This window comes from Ornithorhynchus anatinus, chromosome 19 (assembly GCF_004115215.2).
Source record: "Ornithorhynchus anatinus isolate Pmale09 chromosome 19, mOrnAna1.pri.v4, whole genome shotgun sequence".
NCBI classification, from domain to species: Eukaryota; Metazoa; Chordata; class Mammalia; order Monotremata; family Ornithorhynchidae; genus Ornithorhynchus; species Ornithorhynchus anatinus.
In genome coordinates this window covers 31,089,697-31,111,187 of record NC_041746.1, presented here as the reverse complement: position 1 = coordinate 31,111,187, position 21,491 = coordinate 31,089,697, and the positions used below count along the sequence as shown (strand labels likewise).

General features: G+C 47.5%; 1 protein-coding gene across 1 annotated transcript; it reads left to right on the top strand.

Moving 5' to 3' along the window:
- The first annotated feature begins 5,546 nt into the window (after positions 1-5,546).
- On the top strand, positions 5,547-21,028 carry FAXC (failed axon connections homolog, metaxin like GST domain containing). The gene is made up of 6 exons (XM_029047626.2): positions 5,547-5,567; positions 8,126-8,261; positions 10,678-10,874; positions 13,389-13,606; positions 15,828-15,944; positions 19,953-21,028. Exons 2-6 carry the CDS (start codon positions 8,223-8,225, stop codon positions 20,243-20,245), a joined length of 864 nt encoding a protein of 287 aa, XP_028903459.1. The 5' UTR covers positions 5,547-5,567; positions 8,126-8,222; the 3' UTR covers positions 20,246-21,028.
- The last annotated feature ends 463 nt before the right edge of the window (positions 21,029-21,491 follow it).

Here is a 21,491-nt window from a genome sequence, read left to right as displayed (position 1 = left end):
ACAATGGAAGGTTTTTTAAAAAGCTAAACAAAAGTCGTAATCCCCCCCCCCCTTCTTCTAAGCGGGAGAGGGAATCTCCATTCAGTCGACACAGTGTTGTTCTTGTCATTCTTATCCTGACCTTTAACGCGCCTCCGTTAGTGTTGGTGAAAAGAGTGTTTCTTCTGGTCGCCCATGTGGGTATTTCCGCTCACTCGGTTTGCAGGTGATTTTTGCTCAAGATCACGTTGGAAAAACACTTTAAAGAGCTCTTTTTCAGCTGTGAAATTTGGGCCGTTGGCCGGCCTTTTTTTTTTTGTCTGCTTTGTCTCCCCTCAGTCCCTTCTGCTTTGCGTTCTCCCCAGGGCTTCTTAATTCGGCGAAAGTGGTTACTCAGCTACTTGCCGTGAGCAAATTAGTAAATCGTGTGCGCAGAATTGAGAGGCTTGAAACTCGGAGCTTATTTCTTTTTATTCTCTTTTTTGCTTTCGTTGTCAGGCTCTCCCTTCGTACGAGGTGATCACGGATGGCATTCATTTTCAGCCCTGCCCTGTAAAGTTTCGCTTGTTTTGGGCCAGGTTTTCGGCGTTTGGCTAGAATAAGGGACTTAAATCAGCCAATGAGCCTTCAGTTATCTGGATAACTAAGGCAAAAGGGCTTAATTAACTAGGAGATGGATGGGTGGGGGAGGGAGGGGGAGTCTTTTTTAATGCCCCAATTCCTTGGATATTCATCTCCCTCATGACTTCTCTTGAATTTAGCCTTCGGTCTGGTGAGTAACCCTAAATTCTTCTAGGTCTTCCCCCCCATCGCTTAGTACAGCTATCTGCACATAGTAAAGTGTTCCGGTAATGCTACTGACTGACGAAAGCCGTGTTGCCTTTTAATATTAGCATTTAGAAATGTATTTACTGGGTTTAACCCTATTTTGGACAATTTTAGCTCTGGCTCCACTTGGCTGGTGATGAGGGACGATATCCCGTACACTTGTGAGCGTGGCTCAGCTGGCTTCTGCTGGATTTGCCCAAGTGCTCTGAACAGTGTGTGATGCACTCAGCAGGTGCCCTCCCCAATAAACATCACTCCTCCTCCAGGACTAAACGTGAAATGGGGCCTGCTTGGCGGGACGGTTGTCCCAACGTTTGCCCCGTACTAAGTGGCTTTCTCACCTTAGCCCACTGGGCTTGGTGATGCAGGACAAAACCCCTTTTGCTTGCTCCGTGTTGTTTCCTGATCGCATCCAATTGGTAGCCTCCAGCCCCCCTTCACTCGGACGCAGCTACCACGGTGAATTTCTTGTGGTTTTGTGTGTTTTTTTTGCCACTGACATTGGCACAGTCGTTGCAGGTTGAAGGATAGTAGGAAATGAGAACCAGCCCACCCTGAATCGGTCCGGGAAAGGGATTGACAGAGGTTACAGTTCGTGGTGGAGGGACAGTAGGCTCTCCCTAGAGCAGGTGAGGCAGACGACCTCCCTCTGCCCTTCCATAATAATAATAATGTTGGTATTTGTGAAGCGCTTACTAGGTGCAGAGCACTGTTCTAAGCGCTGGGGTAGACCCGGGGGAATCAGGTTGTCCCCCGTGGGGCTCCCAGTCTTCATCCCCATTTGACAGATGAGGTCACTGAGGCCCAGAGAACAATGATAATAATGATGTTGGTATTTGTTAAGCACTTGCTAGGGGCAGAGCACTGTTCTAAGCGCTGGGGCAGACCCGGGGGAATCAGGTTGTCCCCCGTGGGGCTCCCAGTCTTCATCCCCATTTGACAGATGAGGTCACTGAGGCCCAGAGAACAATGATAATAATGATGTTGGTATTTGTTAAGCACTTGCTAGGGGCAGAGCACTGTTCTAAGCGCTGGGGCAGACCCGGGGGAATCAGGTTGTCCCCCGTGGGGTTCCCAGTCTTCATCCCTATTTTACAGATGAGGTCACTGAGGCCCAGAGAAGTTTAGTGACTTGCCCACAGTCACACAGCTGACAAGTGGCAGAGCTGGGATTCGAACTCATGACCCCCGACTCCAAGGCCCGTGCTCTTTCCACTGAGCCACGCTGGATTGTGGCCCCAACTAAGTCTTTGGTGCGTGTTCCTTCAGCTGGTGAAGACACTTTTAGTTTGTCTTCAAAAGTGGCTCTACTGTAGAAATGAACTGGCAAGCTGGTCTGACAGAGTACCATTTATTCAATCATATTTATTGAGCGCTTACTGTGTGCAGAGCACTGTACTAAGCACTTGGGAGAGGACAATACACTAATGAACAGACACATTCCCTGCCTGCCGCAAGCTTACAGTTCAATTGATATTTACTGAGGACTTACTGGGTGCAGAGCACTGTCATAGTGCTTCTCCCCACCCCCAGATTATAAGCTTGTTGTGGGCAGGGAATGTGTCTATTATTGTGTTCTACTCTCCCCAACACTTAGAACAGTGCTCTGCACACTGTAAGTGCTATGCTTGATTGATTTAATGCAGTCAATACAAGGAATTATTGTACTCTCCCCAGCACTTAGTACACTGCACACTGAAATTGCTCAGTAAGTATGCTTGATTGATTTAATGCAGTCAATACAATGTATTATATTGTACTCTCCCCAGCACTTAGTACACTGCACACTGAAAGTGCTCAATAAGTATGCTTGATTGATTTAATGCAGTCAATACGATGTATTATTGTACTCTCCCCAGCACTTAGTACACTGCACACTGAAAGTGCTCAATAAATATGCTTGATTGATTTAATGCAGTCAATACAACGTATTATTGTACTCTCCCCAGCACTTAGGACACTGCACACTGAAAGTGCTCAATAAGTATGCTTGATTGATTTAATGCAGTCAATACGATGTATTATTGTACTCTCCCCAGCACTTAGGACACTAAACACTGAAAGTGCTCAATAAATATGCTTGATTTAATGCAGTCAGTACAATGTATTATTGTACTCTCCCCAGCACTTAGGACACTGCACACTGAAAGTGCTCAATAAATATGCTTGATTGATTTAATGCAGGCAATACAATGTATGATTGTACTCTCCCCAGCACTTAGTACACTGCACACTGAAAGTGCTCAATAAATATGCTTGATTGATGGATTGGGAGGTTTCAGTAGAGTAAGAGACCCGAATCCTGACCTCAACGGGTTCAAAGGCCCAGGGGGAGGCTGGCAGAGATAAGCTATTCAAAACCGGTGGGTGAAAGCAAAGTAATAAACAGATTAAAGTTCGATAAAGTCTGAGACTGTGCCTCAGTGCTCTGGGGTGTGAACATCATTGTTAAGAGTGGCTCTTTGACCGGAAGCAGCTGGGAAGGGGAGGCTTAATCAGGGAAGGCCTCCTGGAGGAGGTGGGTTTTCAGGAGGGCTTTGAAGATGGGGAGAGCTGGGGTGGGGCAGACGTGAAGTGGGAGGGAGTTGCAGACAGGAAAGCAAGGGGATTGAAGTGGGAGAGTTAAGGAAAAAGGCAGACTGATAATGCTCCTTGAGGAGGAGGAAGGAGTATGAACTGGAGAGTAGTGGGAGGAGGAGGAGGAGGTGAGGGAGAGCGTGCCGATGGACTGCATTAAAGCCCCCGTCTCCCAAGTTCTGCTTGATCTGATGTGGAGAGGAGTGGGTGACCACGGAAGGTTTTTCGAGAACTGGAGAGATGGGTGCAATATGTCATCTTAATAACAACAACAACTGATCCTGGCAGCAGAGAATGACGTGACGACTGGAGAGGGAAGAGGCTGGAGCCAGGGAAATAAGGGAGGAGGCCGTTTTATAGGTTGTCCTCCGTGACTCCTACTTTGTCTCTTCCTGAATTCTGCCCCATTTTAGGATTTGGCTAGTCCCGGCTCTGCCGTTTGCCTGCTGTGTGACCTTGGGAAGGTCTCTTAGTTGCTCTGTGCCTTCGTTTCCTCATCTATAAAATAAGGATTAAGTAACTGTCCTCCCCACATGTGGATCAGGGATTGGGTCTGATCTGATTGTCTTTTATCTACCTCAGTTCGGCGCTTGCCACATAGTAAGCCCTTAGCAAATGCTACCGTTATTATCATTCGTTCCCTGACACCTCAGGTCGGGGTGGAAGTAGACTGGCTCTTCTTTTTTTCCTACCAGTATACACCAAGTAGGCTGTTTCTCCCCTCTTGTGGGGGTTGAATGGGACTGGTTAAAAAAATCCCCTAGGTTTATTCATTCAATAGTATTTATTGAGCGCTTACTAGGTGCAGAGCACTGTAATAAGCGCTTGGATTGTACAAATCGGCAACAGATAGAGACAGTCCCTGCCCATTGACGGGCTTACAGTCTAACCTTTGTTTCCTTTAATGCTTTGGGCTCCTTTCAGGTGTATCTTCTCATCTTCTCCACATCCCAGGTACAGTATACAGAGGCAGGAAGATCATTCTCATACAGAGCTGGAGAAAACAAACCACAGTTTTAATATTGATCATCATCGTGGTATTTGTTAGCACTTACTAGGTGTTAAACACTGTTTTAAGGGCTGGAGAAGATAGAAGATGATCAGGTCAGACACAGTGCCCGTCCCTCAAAGGCTCACAATCAAAGTAGGAGGGGGAACAGATACTGCATCCCCATTTTACAGATGAGGTAACAGCACAGAGAAGTTAAGTGACTTGCTCAAGGTCACACAGCAGACATTGGCAGAGGCAGGATTGCTATTGTTTTAATGAGATGTTCTTCCCCTTGATTCTGTTTATTGCCATTGTTCTTGTCTGTCTGTCTCCCCCCATTAGACTGTAAGCCCGTCAAAGGGCAGGGACTATCTCTGTTACTGATTTATATACTCCAAGCGCTTTGTATATTCCAAGCGCTTAGTACAGTGCTCTGCATGTAGTAAGCGCTCAATAAATGCTATTGAATGAATGAATGAATGAGTGAACTCAGGTCCTCTCACTCCCAGGCAGTGCTCTTTCCACTAGGCCACCCTGCTCGCCCCACAAACCTTTATCGAGCATCAGTGGAAGTAAGGCGCTGACTTAGGAGCAAAGTGAGGTGAAAGGAACCTCAGGCAGCATTAGCGCAGGGGCTTGGACCTACTTTCTTCATTCACAAGCCACTATTCTTTCCATTACATTTTTCTGCCTTTAAAGATTTCAGCCAAGTTTCCCCCTTCTAAATCGGATCGTCCTCTTCCTTTTAGGAGGGGTTCAAGATTCTCGTAGGATTTTCATCTTTCCCTATCAGTCAGTCAGTAGTATTTATTGAGCACCTGATGTGTGCGGTCCGGACCACTTGTGAGAGTACAGGAGAATGAGTAGATGTAATCTCTGCCCTCGAGGAGTGTACAATCAGATTTTCCCACAGAAAAAGGTACTGAAATGAAACAACTGGAATAAAGTAGGGCCAGTTCAAAATGCCAAGTATTGGCTACCTGTTTTAAAAGAGCTCCTGATATTCCCCATCAAAGCACCTAATGGATGCTTCGTACGGGACTCTGCGCACCGTGAACACTCGATAAATGTGATGGATTAGTTCTATGAAAACTGAGAAGCAGCATGGCTTAGTGGAAACATCATGGGCTTGGGAGTCACAGCACCTGAGTTCTAATCCCGGCTCTGCCCCTTGTCTGCTCTGTGACCTTGGGTAAGTCACTTCACTTGGTCTGGGCTTCGGTTACCTCATCAGTAAAACGGGGATTGAGACTGTGAACCCCACGTGGGACAGGGACTGTGTCCAACCCGATTTGCTTGTATCCATCCCAGCGCTTAAGTACAGCGATGGGTACGCTATAAGCGCTTAACAAATACAAGAAATTATTATTAAATAGACTGAAAGCCTTGCTGTGGGCAGGGAATGTGTCTGTTGTTATTTGGTATTCTCCAAAGAGCACAGTAAGCACTCAAAAAATACGATCCAATGAATGAATGAAGTTTCAAGATGCTTTTTCAAGAGCAGTATCATAGAGAAGCAGCGTGGCTTAGTGGAAGGAGCCTGGGCTTGGGAGTCAGAGGTCATGAGTTCGAATCCCAGCTCTGCCACTTGTCAGCTGTGTGACTGTGGGCAAGTCACTTAACTTCTCTGTGCCTCAGTTACCTCATCTGTAAAATGGGGGTTAACTGTGAGCCTCACGTGGGACAACCTGATGATCCTGTATCTCCCCCAACACTTACAACAGTGCTCTGCACATAGTCAGTGCTTAACAAATACCAACATTATTATTATTACAGGATCCAGAAGTCCAGACAAACCAGGAGCACCATAAGATATCAGTCAGTCAGTTTGCATTCACTGAGCGCTTATTGTGTGCAGAGCACTGAGCTAAGTGCTTGGGAGAGTACAATACAACAAGAAACAGACATATTCCCTGCCCTCAGTGAGGTGTAAGCCAAGAAGAAGCACCGATGAGCTGATTGTCCCTGTGTGGTGAAACGGTGGGGATGGGCAGAAAGAGACTGGCAGGCAGAGCCGGGGGCAGGAAACAGAAAGAACATTCAGGCTGGAGGGGAAAAAAAAAAAATCTAGCGAAAGATTGAACCGGAGAGCAATTTTGACTCGGCTCCCGCCGTGATTGGGAGGCTGGCAGAGATGAGCTGGCGGTACCTCTTCGAGAAGGTGAGCTGTTCCGGAGCGGTCCGCACATCCCTCGTCCTCGAAAGCAGCAGTCTGAGGGATGTGCCTAGACAGGCGGGATGGCGGCACTGAAGCGAGGTGGGTGAGGCTGGAGGCGGGCCCGTGGAGCTGGAGTTGGTTGGACTCGCTCAGGAACGAGAAGGGACGTTGAAGCCCATTGCTGGGTAGCGATTGTCTCTATCTGTTGCCGAATTGTACTTTCCAAGCGCTTAGTACAGTGCTCTGCACACAGCACGATTGAATGAATGGAGGAGATGCAAGATGAAAGTTCAGAAGCAAAATCTGCTCTAAGGTTATGGACTCTGATAGTGGTGGGAGTAGGCACTATTCCAGTCAATCCAGCAAACAGTGGTATTTACTGAGCGCTAACAGTGTGCAGAGCACTGTACTAAGAGCTTGGAAGAGTAGAGAAGCAGTGTGGCTCAGTGGAAAGAGCCCGGGCTTGGGAGTCAGGGGTCATGGGTTCGAATTCCGGCTCTGCCACTTGTCAGCTGTGTGACCTTGGGCAAGTCACTTCACTTCTCTGTGCCTCAGTTCCCTCATCTGCAAAATGGGGATGAAGACTGTGAGCCCCACGTGGGACAACCTGATGACCCTGTATCTCCCCCAGCACTTAGAACAGTGCTCTGCACGTAGTAAGCGCTTAACAAATACCAACATTATTATTATTATTACAGTGCAACAGATGGGGTAGACTCGTATCCTAAGTCACTAGTAGGAGGGGAATACTCAGTGACTATAGAATCAATCAATCATATTTATTGAATGCTTACAGTATAAGAGCTCTGTACTAAGCTCTTGGGGGAGTACAATATAACAGAGTTGGCAGGCACATTTCCTTCCCACAACCATCTTACAGCCTAGAAACAGACAGTAGTATAAAAAAATTACAGCTATGTACATAATAATAATTATTATGGTACTTGTTAAGTGCTTACTATGCGCCAAGCACTGTTCTAATTGCTGGGGTAGATACAAGTTAAATAGGTTGGACATAGTCCCCGTTCCACATGGGGCTCACACTCTTATCTCCATTTTACAGATGAGGTAACTGAGGCACAGAAAGGTTAATTGACCTACCCAAGGTCACACTGCAGACCAGTGGCAGGGCAGGGATTGGGACCCAGGTCCTTCTGATTCCCAGGCTCGTGCTCTATCCAAGTGTTGTGGGGTTGAGGGGGTGGATAAAGGGAGCAAATCCAAGTGTAAGGGTGGTGCAGAAGGGAGTGGGAGAAGAAGAAAAGAGGAAATACATCAAATGAGGATCTAGATCATCTGGAAATCTATTTCTTACCTCTAAACCATGGTTTGGCCTTGAAACATTCAACGTCTTTTCTGCTCCCGAAATCTTCCAGTTTACTAGTAAGCATTTGCAAGATTTTCAACTCCGTTTTGTTATATTGGCTCAGCTTGCTTTCTGAAAGCGAGACCTTTCTTGAGTGAGTCAGGACATGACAAATGAAATCAATTCGCCCTCTTATTATAGAGAAACTAAGAGCTGTTGCTTTGCAGTTGCTTCTGAATGTGTAATATGGATTCTGTTGTTTTTTCATTTGTTTTGATATCGACAGGAAGGAGCAAGAGGTTGACTCCAAAGATGCGATTATTTTACATCAGTTTTCCAGACCAAATAATGGCGTTCCTAGTTTGTCTCCCTTCTGTTTGAAAATGGAAACGTATTTGAGAATGGCTGACTTACCTTACCAGGTATTTCCAAGGATGGTCTATCTCCCTTTCAATATTTGGTCTTCCAAAGGTGATGCGGAGGAGAGAGGGGAGGTTATCCGAGGTCCTCCACCTCCACCACTGGCCTGTTGCCAGGCGAGGCTGGACCAGCAGCTTTCAGCTGGGGACCAGGAAGCATCTGGCTGATCGCGGGATCTGTTTTTGATTCTTTCACTGGCGAAGACCCAGTCATGGTAACATTTGGTTCTGGGGGAATTTGGGCCAAGAGGTGAAGCCATGAGTTAGATTTCAAAGGCAACATTGCTAAAGTCTGTTGGGATAAATGCAAATTATGTTTTCTTCCTGCCACTCTTCCTCCTGCTCAGTCAATCAATCAGTTAATGGTATTTATTGAGCGGCGAGATGGAGGTAGATGCCATTGATTGATTATTATAATAATAATCAAAGTATTTAAGTGCTTACTATATGGCAAGAACTGTACTGAGTGATGCAGTAGATACAGGGCAATCAGATACAGTCCCCATTGCACAAGTGGCAGAGCTGGGATTAGAACTTAGGTCCTCTGACTCCCAAGCCTCTGCTTTTTCTTCTAGGCCCTGCTGCGGCTACAGGAAACTCTCCAATGGCATGAAATTTTTGTTCTTAGAAAACCTCGTGTTAGGGAATCATCATCTTTAATCACCGCAGATGCAATGGGGGTAGACGGTTCAGAGATGATGAAACTGAGGCCCAGAGAGGTTAAGTGACTTGCCGAAGGTCACCTGGCAGTCTTGGATCAAATCTGGGCCTCATAATTCCCGGTCCCTTTCTCTTTCTGCTGGGCCATGCCGCTTCCTCCGTTGGATAAAATGACTCCCTGTGAGTACTGGCAACAGCCGATGGTCAAATCCGGAGAAGGAACATACATTTCACTGGATTTCCGGTGGTCTTGACCTTCGCTCTGATGGGCTTTTCCCAGGAGACGCTTGGATAAATGTTTAATGAGCCAATTCAAGTGATGGGAGGCAGAAAAATATCTGACGGGAGGGGAGGATAATGTAGTATAAATCTATCCAAGGAGACTGAATTTCCTTGATGGGGCCATGGGCTGGTCTAGTAGGTGACTTATGGGACTGGGAACTTAGATTATGTTCCTGGGTGTGAGTTAAGGGCCTTGGTTTCTCCACCTGCGAAATGGTCGTGCAGATATTTTTTTTTCCAAATCACGATGATTTTTCAACTTTTTCGAGGTCCTTGGAAGATGTTTCATCGTAGCACAAAGGTGTTGTTCAGCCAGTCAGTCGTATTTATTGAATGCTTATTGTGTGCGCGGCACCATGCTTGGGAAAGAAAGTACAATTCAACAGAATCGGTCCAAATTGTTATGTCCTTCATTTGCTAAAAAAATCAGTAATAGGAGAATTGATCTATAATTGATTTTACCCATGCTAACATAATTTCAGTTCCAGTAACAAAAGTTTTCAGCTTTACTTGTCCCTAAACTTCCCTGCCACTTCTTTCCCCACCCCCTATCCAAAAATAGACTATATACAATTATCTTCATAAGCCACCTTCCCACAAAACTCATCAACAGTATTTATTGGTTCCTATTGTATGCGGAGAGCTGTACTGGGTTCCTACTATTAAGAACCCTCTACTGGGCACCTATTCCTGCAGAGCACTGCACTAGGTGCCTACTCTGGAGGAGCGCTGTACTAGGTGCCTGTTTTGTGTGAAGCACTGTACCGAACACTCGAGAACTTACCAATGCAAGTAATAATAGGGGTATTTATTAAGTGCTTATTATGTGCCAGGCACTGTAATAAGTGCTGGGGAAGATACAAGTAAATTGGATCAGTCAAAGTCCCTGCCCGACTTGGGGTTCACGGTCTCAATCCCCATTTTACAGATGAGGCCCAGAGGAGGGAAGTGACTTGCTCATGGTCACAAACCAGTCAAGTGGCAGAGCTGGGATTAAAACCTAGGTCCTTCTGACACGCTCTACGCTCTAACCACTATGCCATGCTGCTTCTCATAGGAGACATGGTCCTTCTCCTCAAGGAGCTTCCACATCTGACCGGGGAAGACCTTTTAAAAAGTGATGACCTTCCCCTTTGGCTTCAGTTTCCACTTGCACCCAGCTCCTAGGGTTTGAGGGACATGATCTTGCCAAAGCTTGCACTAAGGAAAACTACCCCTGGATTCTCACTGTCTCTGACACCACTCACAAACCATTTCTTCCGGCACCGTGGCACATTGCATCCAAACAGGATTCCCCAGTTCCCTAGCCGCTAGCCAAACTGTGCAGTGAGAAAGCCGCCTTTTGGCAGAGCTGAATGGACGCGGTGTCCACCTTAGATCAGTTCGAGGATCGTTTTGGATAATGCGATCCCACTTGTTTTCTCTCATCCGGAAGTCTCAGGTTTAAAACCCGTTTCTTTCCGTCCATTTGACTTAGAATTATTTTGATGGAAAACTTTCGCCTCAAGGGAAGATGCCCTGGATCGAATACAACCGGGAAAAAGTGTCTGGCACGGAGTTCATTATTGACTTTCTGGAAGAGAAGCTTGGCGTGAATCTCAACAAGAACCTGGGCCCACATGAGCGTGCCGTCTCCAGAGCCGTGACCAAGATGGTGGAGGAACATTTCCACTGGTGAGTGGACTGGGAGGTGAGATTCCCTCCAACCCATGCTCCTGGACTGTCGCTGAAGATGGTGGCCTTGAGCTCTCTCTCTCTCTCACTGTCTTTTTTTAATGTCATTTGCTAAGCTGTGGGAAAGATACAGGTTAATCAGGTTGGACTCCGTTCATGTCCCACTTGGGGCTCACAGAAGCAGCAAGGCGTCCCCGAAGCAGCATGGCATAGTCAGTAGAGCGTGGGCCTGGGAGTCAGAAGGTCATAGGTTCTTATCCCAGCTCCCCCACTTGTCAGCTATGTGACCTTGGGCAAGTCATTTCAGTTTTCTGGGCCTCAGTTACCCCATCTGTAAAATGGGGATTAAAACTCTGAGCCCCACATGGGACAGGGACTGTGTCCAACCCTAGTTGCTTGTCCACCCCAGTGTTTAGAACAGTGTCTGGCATATAGTAAGTGCTTAATAAATATCCTGATTGTTATGCTAGTACAAATTTTGTAGAGAAGTGGCGGAGCTGGAATTAAAACTCAGGTCCTCTGAATCCCAGGCCTGTGCCCTTTCCATTAGGCTATGCTGCTTCCCAGCAGCATGTCATGATATTATTGTCATAATAATAATAAGAATACAATAACGATGACATTAGGATTTGTTAAACCCCTACTAGGTGCTAGGCGCTGGGGTAGATACGAGATAAACAGGTCGGACTCAGTTACTGTTCCACGTGGGGCTCACAGTTTACGTAGAAGGAAGCATTGTATTTTGGGGAATACTATACCTGTTTGCCTTTTCTCTCTCCGGTCTCCATATTGCCTGCCTTTTTCAATTCTTCTCGTCATGTTTTCCGGGTCAGCGCTGGTGATAATCAGCCAATCGACAGTACTTAGGAAGCGCTTCTTCTGTGCACAGGCACAGTAAAGTGTCAATGGAGGAAGGCCAGGGGATTTGGGGGAGCCTTACTCGGCCTCCACTGAATCTCTGTGGTGTGGCCAATGGGCCTATGTCACTCGGTTCCCACACTGCTAGTCTTGTATTTTGGGTTTTTCATTTCTGGTCCTGGCTCCGGGCTGCCCTCCTTCATCGCTGAGCTCTGCAGCCGCCGTTCAGGTGGAGATGGGGAGGGCTGGGGGAGGGTGAGCTGTTTCAGAGAAGCAGATTAAGGGGCTCAGCCGGAGGCGTCGGACGGCCGACTGCCCGGAGCCACTCGCGCGGCTCAGACGCCGTTCCCCACATGGGAGAGAGCGAGAACGCTACGGGGAGGAGATTGGGAAACCGGACGGGTACAAGAAGCTGGCAAGTTCCCGCCCTAAATGGGTTCTGGCCATTCCTCAGAAAGCCGACGGAAAACCACTGTAAGGAACCTGGAGCAAAGGCAGCCAAGGAGTGACTCATTAGGACACAGGCGGCTTCTGAGAGAAGCCCTGGAGCTATTTCTGCCCTCTCTGCTGGACTGAGTTCAGCTCTCCACTTTTCCAGGATGCGAAGCAAGAGAAAAATACCAACAACGCGTTGCCCTCTCCAGAGGCCTTAGGCCGCCCTCAGATCAATCAATCAGTGGGATCTATTGAGCCCTTACTTTGTGCGGAGCACTGAACTAAGAGCTTGGTGGCATGCAATACAACAGAATTAGTGGACATACACCCTGCCCATAACGAGCTGATTCCTTCATTCACTGAATCACATTTATTGAGCGCTTAACTGCGTGCGGAACACTGTACTAAGCACGTGGGAGAGGACAGTACCACAGCATTAGCATGCCTCTTCCCTGCCCACAACGAGCTTACGGTCTAGAGAGGCAGACAGATGGTAATGTGAATAAATAATTTATAGTATATAATGTAATATTTACATATTATGATTATTATCAGAGAATAGTTGGGATGCTGTGAGGGTATCAAGGCTCATGCCCCATACTGTGAGTTTCCCATAATGTGCTGTTGGTTGGAGCAGAGTGGCCTAGGGGAAAATCAGAGAACCTGGGTTCTAAACCCAGCTCCTGTGCTTGCCTCCTGGTGACTTTGGGCAAGTCGCTTTATTTCTCTGTGGCTCAGTTTCCTCATCTATAAAATGGGGATTTTAATAATACCTGTTCTCCCTCCGACTGAGACTGTGAGCCCCATGTGGGTGAGGGACTGTGTCTGAGCTGACCCGAGAAGCAGTGTGACCTAGCGGATAGAGCTCGGGCCTGGGAGTCAGAAGGACCTAATCCCAGCTCCACCACTTGTCTGCTGTGTGACCTTGGGCAAGTCACCTTCACTTCTCCATGCCTCCGTTAGCTCATGTATGAAATGGGGATTGAGACTATGAACCCCATATGGGACAGGGGCTGCGTCCAACCCGATTCGCTTGAATCCACCTCTGCCCTTAGGTGTTCCTGGCACCTAGTAAGTGCTTAACAAGTATCCCTATTATAGCCACTATAATAATAATGCCAATTATAATTATTGCTGTTACTATCAGTCCTGTGCTCTAGAACGGTGCGTACTAGGCGGCAGCACACCCTTAGTGATCTGTTTTCTCACCGGTGGTTCCAGGACGCTGGCGTATTGCCAGTGGGTGGACAACCTGCACGAGACCCAGAAGATGCTGTCTTTCAGCGGTCCCCTGAGCAACCTGCTCAAGTGGATTCTGTGCCACCTGACGAAAGGCATCGTGAAGCGGGAAATGTACGGCCACGGCATCGGCCGCTTCTCCGAGGAGGAGATGTACCTGCTGATGGAGAAGGACATGCGTTCCCTAGCAGGACTCTTGGGTAACGTGCATCAACCTCGGCCCTTCATCCCCACTGCCCGGGCCCTTCCCTGGGGCGGCCACCCCCCTGGTTCCTGCTGTAGAGCGCCACGGACCATGAGGGGAGCGGAATGGCTCGGGAGCAAGGTTCTGCCCAGAGAAAAATTCTGGGTTGAGGTTGGGGCAACTCGGCAAATTTCGTTGGGATGTCGTTATGTGCCCAAAATAACTCACGCAGCATCCGGTGTGTCTCGGAGATCTTGGCCTGGGGAGGTGTAGGGCAGACCAAAGAGAGGCCGGCTATGCTAGGGAGATGTCGGGCGAGATGTCCGATGACCTTGGAGAACATGTTTTTTTTTTTAATTGTATTTACTATGTGCCAGACACTATACTAAGCGCTGGAGTAGATACAACCTTATCAGTTTGGACACAGTCCATGTCCCGCATGGGGCCCCGCAGTCTTATTCCCCAGTTTGAAGATGAGGTAACCGAGGCACAGAGAAGTGATGTGACTTGCCTGAGGTCGCACAACAGACAAATGGCAGAGCCGGGATTAGAACTTGGGTCCTTCTGACTCTCGAGTCTGTGCTCTATTCTCGAAGCCATGCTCCTTCCAAGATAATCAACTTCTTTGTTCCTCAGCTTCCCTACGTGTGGACCGGGGGTCATCAGTCCTGTCTAGGTGGGCATCCTGAGGATGGCTTGTGAATCCCTTGACTGTCTGGGCACCCAGGGTTTGACAGAAATGGCCCCCGTTTTGTTGCTAATTATCATTCCACGGTCCAGCCGGGAAGAATGGAGCCCTTGTATGCTTTCTGTCTCTTGTTTTCTGATGGCTCCATTGAACCATTGTTGGGGAAAGGGCAGACGGGGCCTGCTTTAACTCTGTCTGCCAGGCTGAGGGCATGTGCTTCACTGGATGGTGCAGATGGGGCTGGAGTTGACAGACTAGGTGGCCAAGTAGGAATGAGACTGTGAAGTGGCCCCTACCCCAGGTGTTTCCTAACAGCTTCATACACCCTAGAAAGGCTTTTCCACCTAGCAGTGGTGTTTACTGAGTGCCCACTGTGTGCAGAACGCTGTACTGAGAGCTTGGGAGAATTTTCATTCGTTTATTCTCTTGCATTTATTGAGCGCTTATGGTGTGCAAAGCACTGAATTAAGCGCTTGGGAGACTTCATTACAGCAGCAAACACACTCCTGGCCCACACTGAGCTCACAGTTTAGAATATAATACACAATGTTACGATAAAGTTAGAAGATGCGATCTCTGCCCTCCAGGAGTGTACATTCTCACGGCATTTCTGTTCTTGCCAAGCTGATCCCGAAGGATTCATTGGTTCTCTCAGGGGCCAATGAGAGCGAGGCTGAAGGTGACCTTCAGAGACGACAGCATTTGTCTTTCCAGGGACTCTTCATGCATTTACGGGATAGTGAAAATAGAGACCAGATGCAGTGTGCATGGCTGGCTATGAGTGAAAATCCATTGGCTACTGGGACTTGAATGGCAACAAAACGTGAAATAAGTTATAACAATAATAATAATCATATTTGTTAAATGCTTGCTATGTGCCAAGCACTGTATTAAGCCCTGGACTAGGTACAATAAGGTAGAACAGACACAGTCCCTGTCCCAGTCAGGTAGAGAGAACAGATAATGAATTCCCATTTAATAGATGAGGAGGCAGACACAGAGAGGCTAATCAATCAATCGGTGGTATTTATAAAGTGGTATGTGCAGAACACTGTTCAGTCATTTTTGTTGAGCACTTGCTGTGTGCAGAGCACTGTACTACATGCTTGAGAGAGTACCATAAAACAGTAAACAGACTCATTCCTTGCCCACAATGAGCTCACAATATCTAAGCACTTGGGAGAGTACATACGGTACGAGAGAAATTAGCAGAAACGTTCTCTGTCCATTACGAGCTTCCTTTGCCCAAGATCACACACGATTCTGATGATCAAAATGATAATTGTGGGATTTGTTAAGCACTTACTATGTGCCAAGCACTGTTCTAAGCACTGGCATGAGAGGCTGTCCACTGTCGTGTTGTTGTATTTGCTGCTTGCAGCGCTCGGTTCCGTGGTCCCCACTGCCTCCCTGCCTCTCACTTGACTTTTTACAGAGCTTCTGCTCCAACAGAGCCGCAGCGTATCACGCTGGTCTGCCTGCAGTCGGTGACTCCCAGATTTGAGCTGGGATGCGGTCTCCTCTAAAGCTTTGCTCTGTCCTTATCCAGGTGATAAGAAATACATCATGGGACCCAAACTGTCCACTCTCGACGCCACCGTCTTCGGACACCTGGCCCAGGCCATGTGGACGTTACCGGGAACGAGGCCTGAGAGGTTGATCAAAGGTAAGGTGGCAAAATGCTTTCCCGTGGTGGGGTGGGGAGGGAATGTGGGGAGAGAAGTTCAATCCTGTTAGTCAGTTGTATTTACTGAGCGCTTACTGTGTGCAGAGCACTGTAGTAAGCTCTTGGGAGAGTGCAGTATAACAATATAACAGTCTAGAGGGGGAGACAGACATTAATATAAATATAAATAAAATTACAGATATGTACATAAGTGCTGTGGGGCTGGGTGAGGGGGATGAATAAAGGGAGTAAGTCAAGATGGGAGAAGGGGAAAGGGGGGCTTAGGGAAGGTTTCTTGGAGGAGCTGTGCCTTTAATAAGGTTTTGAAGGTGGGGAGAGTAGTAATTTTCTGATGGACATGCAGAGGGAGGGTGTTTCAGGCCAGAGGCAGGATGTGGGCGAGAGGTCAGCGACAAGATACATGAGATTGAGGTGCAGTGAGAAGGTTGGCATTAGAGGAGGGAAACATGCGAGCTCCCTGCTGACTGTATGCTAGAAGGACCCTGTGCTGGGGTCGAGGTCTTGGACCTACTCTCCCGTCAGTCAAACAGTTATATTTATTGAGCACTCACTCTGTGTAGAGTACTGTATTAAGCTCTTGGGAGAGCACAGTATAACAGAGAGGGTAGACCTGTTCCCTGACCACTAGGAGCTTATGGTCTCCAAAATTCAGAGATAAGGGGGAGTTGTGAAATTAAAGGTGGGAAGGGGAGGATAACAAGAGATGTGGACTTGGGAATCATCTCACTTCACCGCTTCCCCTGTCAAACAGCTGTACCTCTGGGTAGGGATTTCTTAATACCAGTCAATCAATGATATTTCTTGAGTACTTAATGAGTGCAAGTGAATCAATGTATGACGCACTCAGGGGAATAACCCAAAGCGAGATGTATGATCCCTGCTCTCAAGGAACTTGCAGTCTAATGGGGACTGACAAACTTGATTTACAGATAATGGGAGCAGTAATAATAATTGTGGTATTCATTAAAAATGTTGGTATTTGTTAAGCACTTACTAGGTGCACAGCACTGTTCTAAGCGCTGGGGGAGATGCAGGGTCATCAGGTTGTCCCTCGTGGGGCTCACAGTCTTCATCCCTATTTTACAGATGAGGGAACTGAGGCACAGAGAAGTTAAGTGACTTGCCCACAGTCACACAGCTGACAAGTGGCGGAGCTGGGATTCGAACCCATGACCTCTGACTCCCAAGCCCGGGCTCTTTCCACCTGAGCCATGCTGCTTCTTCCTTAAGCAGTTACTATGTACAGTGCTCTGTGCTTAGTAAGCGCTCAATAAGTACTATTTATGGGGGGGACAGGCAGGTACTTTCACTCTTCAGAAGCTCCCTCTCCTGTGGGATTTACAGTTTTATACCTGGGGAGAGCAAGTGAGCAAAGCAAACCTCTTTGTCCCTGGGCTTGTGCGTGCTGAATCTCCAGGCCTGTTGAGAATATCAGCGAGGGATAAGGCATCACCGGAAACCTGACCCAGTTCACACACAGATCATTATGAGCCTGGATTTATATTTTATGTTTGTCGTCATCCGGTAGCGGTAAGGCAGCCTACAGGAAAAGTTTGGGTCTGGGAGTCAGGAGGCCTGAATTCTAGTTCCAGCTCTGCCACTGGCTTGCTGAGTGTCCTTGGGCACTTAACTTCTCTGAGCCTCAGTTTCCTTGCCTGTAAAATGGGGGTAATAATAATACAACCTCTCCTTTTCTCAGAAGGGGGTATGTTGTAAGGAAAAAAAAATGCGATCCCTGAGGTGAAAGTGCTTTGGGAAAATAAGAGGGCTGTAAAAAAACCACCAAGGTGCTATTATTCTAATGTAAATATTCCACTGATTTATTAATTTGAGACTACAAAATCCCTAGCAATGTTGTGTGTTAAAGTATCTTTCCCACCAAATTATCTGTGGTGTTTGTGCAGAATAGCAATCATTCTAGCAAGCGTGATGGCATGGCCTAGTGGCAAGAGCACAGGCTTGGGAGTCAGAGGACGTGGGTTCTAATCCCGGCTTCTCCACTTGTCTGCTGTGTGACCTTGGGCAAGTCACTTAACTTCTCTGGGCCTCAGTTACCTCGTCTGTAAAATGGGGAATAAGAACCCCACGTGGGCCAACCTGATTACCTTGTATCTACCCCAGTGTTTAGAACAGTGCTTGGCACATAGTAGGTGCTAAGAAATACCATAATAATAATAATAATTATTTATTTATTTATACTTGCTGCACAACGTTTTCACATCTCCCCATTTCCTCCCACCCCAACTGCTACCACCTTTGCCCCCACCATATCAGGGCTGGACCATTCTGTCAGCCTCCTCACTGGTCTCCCTGCCTCCAGCCTCTCTCCCCCTCCGGTTTGTGCTCTATGCTGCTGGTAGGCTCATCTTATTGCCAAGTCACTCAACTCACTCCTCCCTATTCCTAGATTCCTCCAGTGACTTCCCGTTTCCCCTCCTTCCAGCTTAGTCCAACAGACCAGAGCTCTACCCACCCTCAAATCCCTTCTCCTCCACCAAACCTTCTCTGATTAACTCCTCAAACCCCTCAGCCACCACTAGCATTGATATATTTATTTAGGGCCTCCCTCAGCACTTAGATACATATGCGTGATCAATTGTACAGTCAATTTATTTATTCTGATTATCCTCTAGACAGGCCTCTAGGCTGTGAGCTAGTTGTGGACAGGGAACGTGTTTACCAACTCTGGTGTACTGCACTCTCCCAGGAGCTTAGTGCCATGCTCTGCCCACGGTAAGCACTCAATAAATGCCACTGATCAATTGATCCTATTTGAAAATAATTTTTTGTCTGCCTCCCCGGTTAAGAGTGTAAGATCCTTGTGGACAGGACAGTCTCATGCTTCTACTGTACTTCCCAGTGCTCAGTACAGTGCACTGTGAAGTGGGTGCTCAATAAATAGCTTTACTGTTACTACTACTTCAATTACTACTAGCAATAAACAGGAAAATTCTTTGTGTAGACGACTTATTTTTGTAAGCAATACTGCCATCTGGAGAAAAGAAAAGGTAATTTACTAAATTTTTTTTTCACCTGAGGCTCAGAGATGGAGCTACACTTGTGAGCTTCCTTTCTGATGAACCAATTGATCAATCAGTGGTATTTATTGAGTGCTTATTCTACAAAGCATGGTGCTAAGCACTTGGGAGCATACAGTGGAGAAAGCAAACACCATCCCCGCTCCCAAAGAGTTTACAGTCTAGTGGTCCGGGCAGACACTAAAATAAATTGTAGGAAGGGGAAGCAACCGAGTAAACCGAGTATAAGGATATATACCAAAATGCTGAGGGAATGGGTGGGGTGGGTACCTAAGTGCTTAGAGAAGCAGCGTGGCCTAGAGAAAAAAGCATGGGACTGGAAGTCAGAGGTCCTCGGCTCTAATCTCAGCTTCTCCGTGTGTCTGCTGTGCGACCATGGGCAAGTCATTTCTCTGTGCCTCAGTTTCCACATCTATAAAAAATGGGGGTGAAATCCTACCCCTTCCTACTTAGACTGTGAACCCCATGCTTTACAGCTCCCCCTCCTTTCTGCGTCACCTCGACTTGCTCCCTTTGCTCTCCCTCCCTTCTCTCTGCCCCACAGCACTTATGTATATATATATATATATATGTAAATATATATATATATATATAATTCTACTTATTTATACTGATGCCTGTTTACTTGTTTTGATGTCTCTCTCCTCCCCTCTAGACTGTAAGCCCGTTGTGGGCAGGGATAATCTCTCTTTATTGCTGTATTGTACTTTTCAAGCGCTTAGTACAGTGCTCTGCACACACGTAAGCGCTCAATAAATACGATTGAATAAATAAATGAATGCAGGTACTGTGTCCAAATGGAAACCTTGTAGATACCCCAGTGCTTAGAGGACTGTAAGCGTGTTGTGGGTAGGGAACCAATGTCTACCAACTCTGTGGTACTGTACTCACCCAAGTGCTTAGAACAGTGCTCTAAGTGCTCGATAAATGATTGATTGACTGATTGCAGGGGAGCTGATTAACCTGGCCATGTACTGCGAGAGGATCCGGAGGAAATTCTGGCCAGAGTGGCACCACGATGACGACAACACCACGTACGAGTCTGAGGAGAGCAGTGATGGCAGCAAGATGGGCAGCTCCCTGCTGCGGGACCTCAGCTTTTACTCGAGGACAGAGACATTTGACGACGAAGGGGCAGAGAACAGTGTCTCCCGGACGCCCGACACGGACTTCACGGGCCAGTCGCTCTTTGACTCGGACGTGGACATGGATGACTGTACGGACCACGAACAGTGCAAGTGAGGCCTGGGTGGGCAGACCCTCTCCATGCCCGAGCCACCCCTTGGGGGTCCTTTCTGGTCTCCCCGCTCGCTCTTCCGGTCCGCTGGGGAAGAGGTCATTGTGTTGGGCACAGTTTTCCCACCCTAACTGAACTCCGTCACCCTTACTTCATTTTGTAAAAAAAAAAAACAACCCATTTGGAGTCGTGTGTGTTGGGGGGCCGGGGGGAAAGGGTCTGAGGTCAACAGTCAAAATACAGACAGGTCAAAGGTCGGCATGATTCACCAACCACCTTCGCCAGAAAACCGATTCCAGAGAGAACAGAACGGATTGGAAGAGTCGTGAGATGCTCGTTGGAAAGAGTGGAAGCTTGTTTGGAACACTGAGTCTTAAACTTCCTCCATCTATCCTGGGTCTGAGGTGATGGACAGATGCCAATGAAAAATCAAATGAGACAGTCTTCCTGGGTGGTTTACAGAGTGCAAGTGTGGACATGGATGGGTTATGTTCAAAGCAGTGTAGCCCTACTTCCAGTTCTGCCCCTGGCTTAGGCCTCCGTGTGCCTCAGTCCCCCCACCTGTAAAATGGGGAGAAGGACACCTTCCACATACCTACCTCACAGGGTTGTTGTGAGGGTCCATAAGATCAACCTGTGAAGCTCTTTGAGCCCTTAGGAAGAAAATCTCTTTGTAGACTTGATGTATTATTTGTGGTTGTGCATCTCACGGGTATAACTGTGAATGTGTACAGGCGGGAACCAGAACTTCATGAGCTCAGGAGCAGAAAGACAAAAATCACACGCCATCCCCTTGAGGTTGGTCATTACTCTTCAAGACCCTGCTGAAATCTTTCTTGGAAAGGATGCTACCAATCTCTCTCGGACCCTGAAGAGCACTGCTAGGATTACAAAGTTTTCCTTCCTTGCTCGGGAACTCAAGCTGCCCGTGATTTCCATTCAGCTGCTGTAACTGGTACATCCTTGGTGAGGATGAAGCTCAGGCTTGTTGGTGTTTGACTGAGGGCTGTGGGGGGGTGGCAGGAAGGGAGGGAAGAAGAGGGATGATGAAGGAGTTGGTAGGATTTTGTAATCAGGCTTAGGGAAGTAGGGTCTTCTCTGTAACTGACCCCCCTCCAACACACCTTAATGAAGTGGCTTTCAGGAAGAGGTTAGTTGGAAAAGGTTTCTGAAGGAAGAAGGATCCGCAATTGTTAGCTAAACATCTGGCTTCTCTGGTACTGGCCTGGAACAGCTTGACTGATGCTCCTG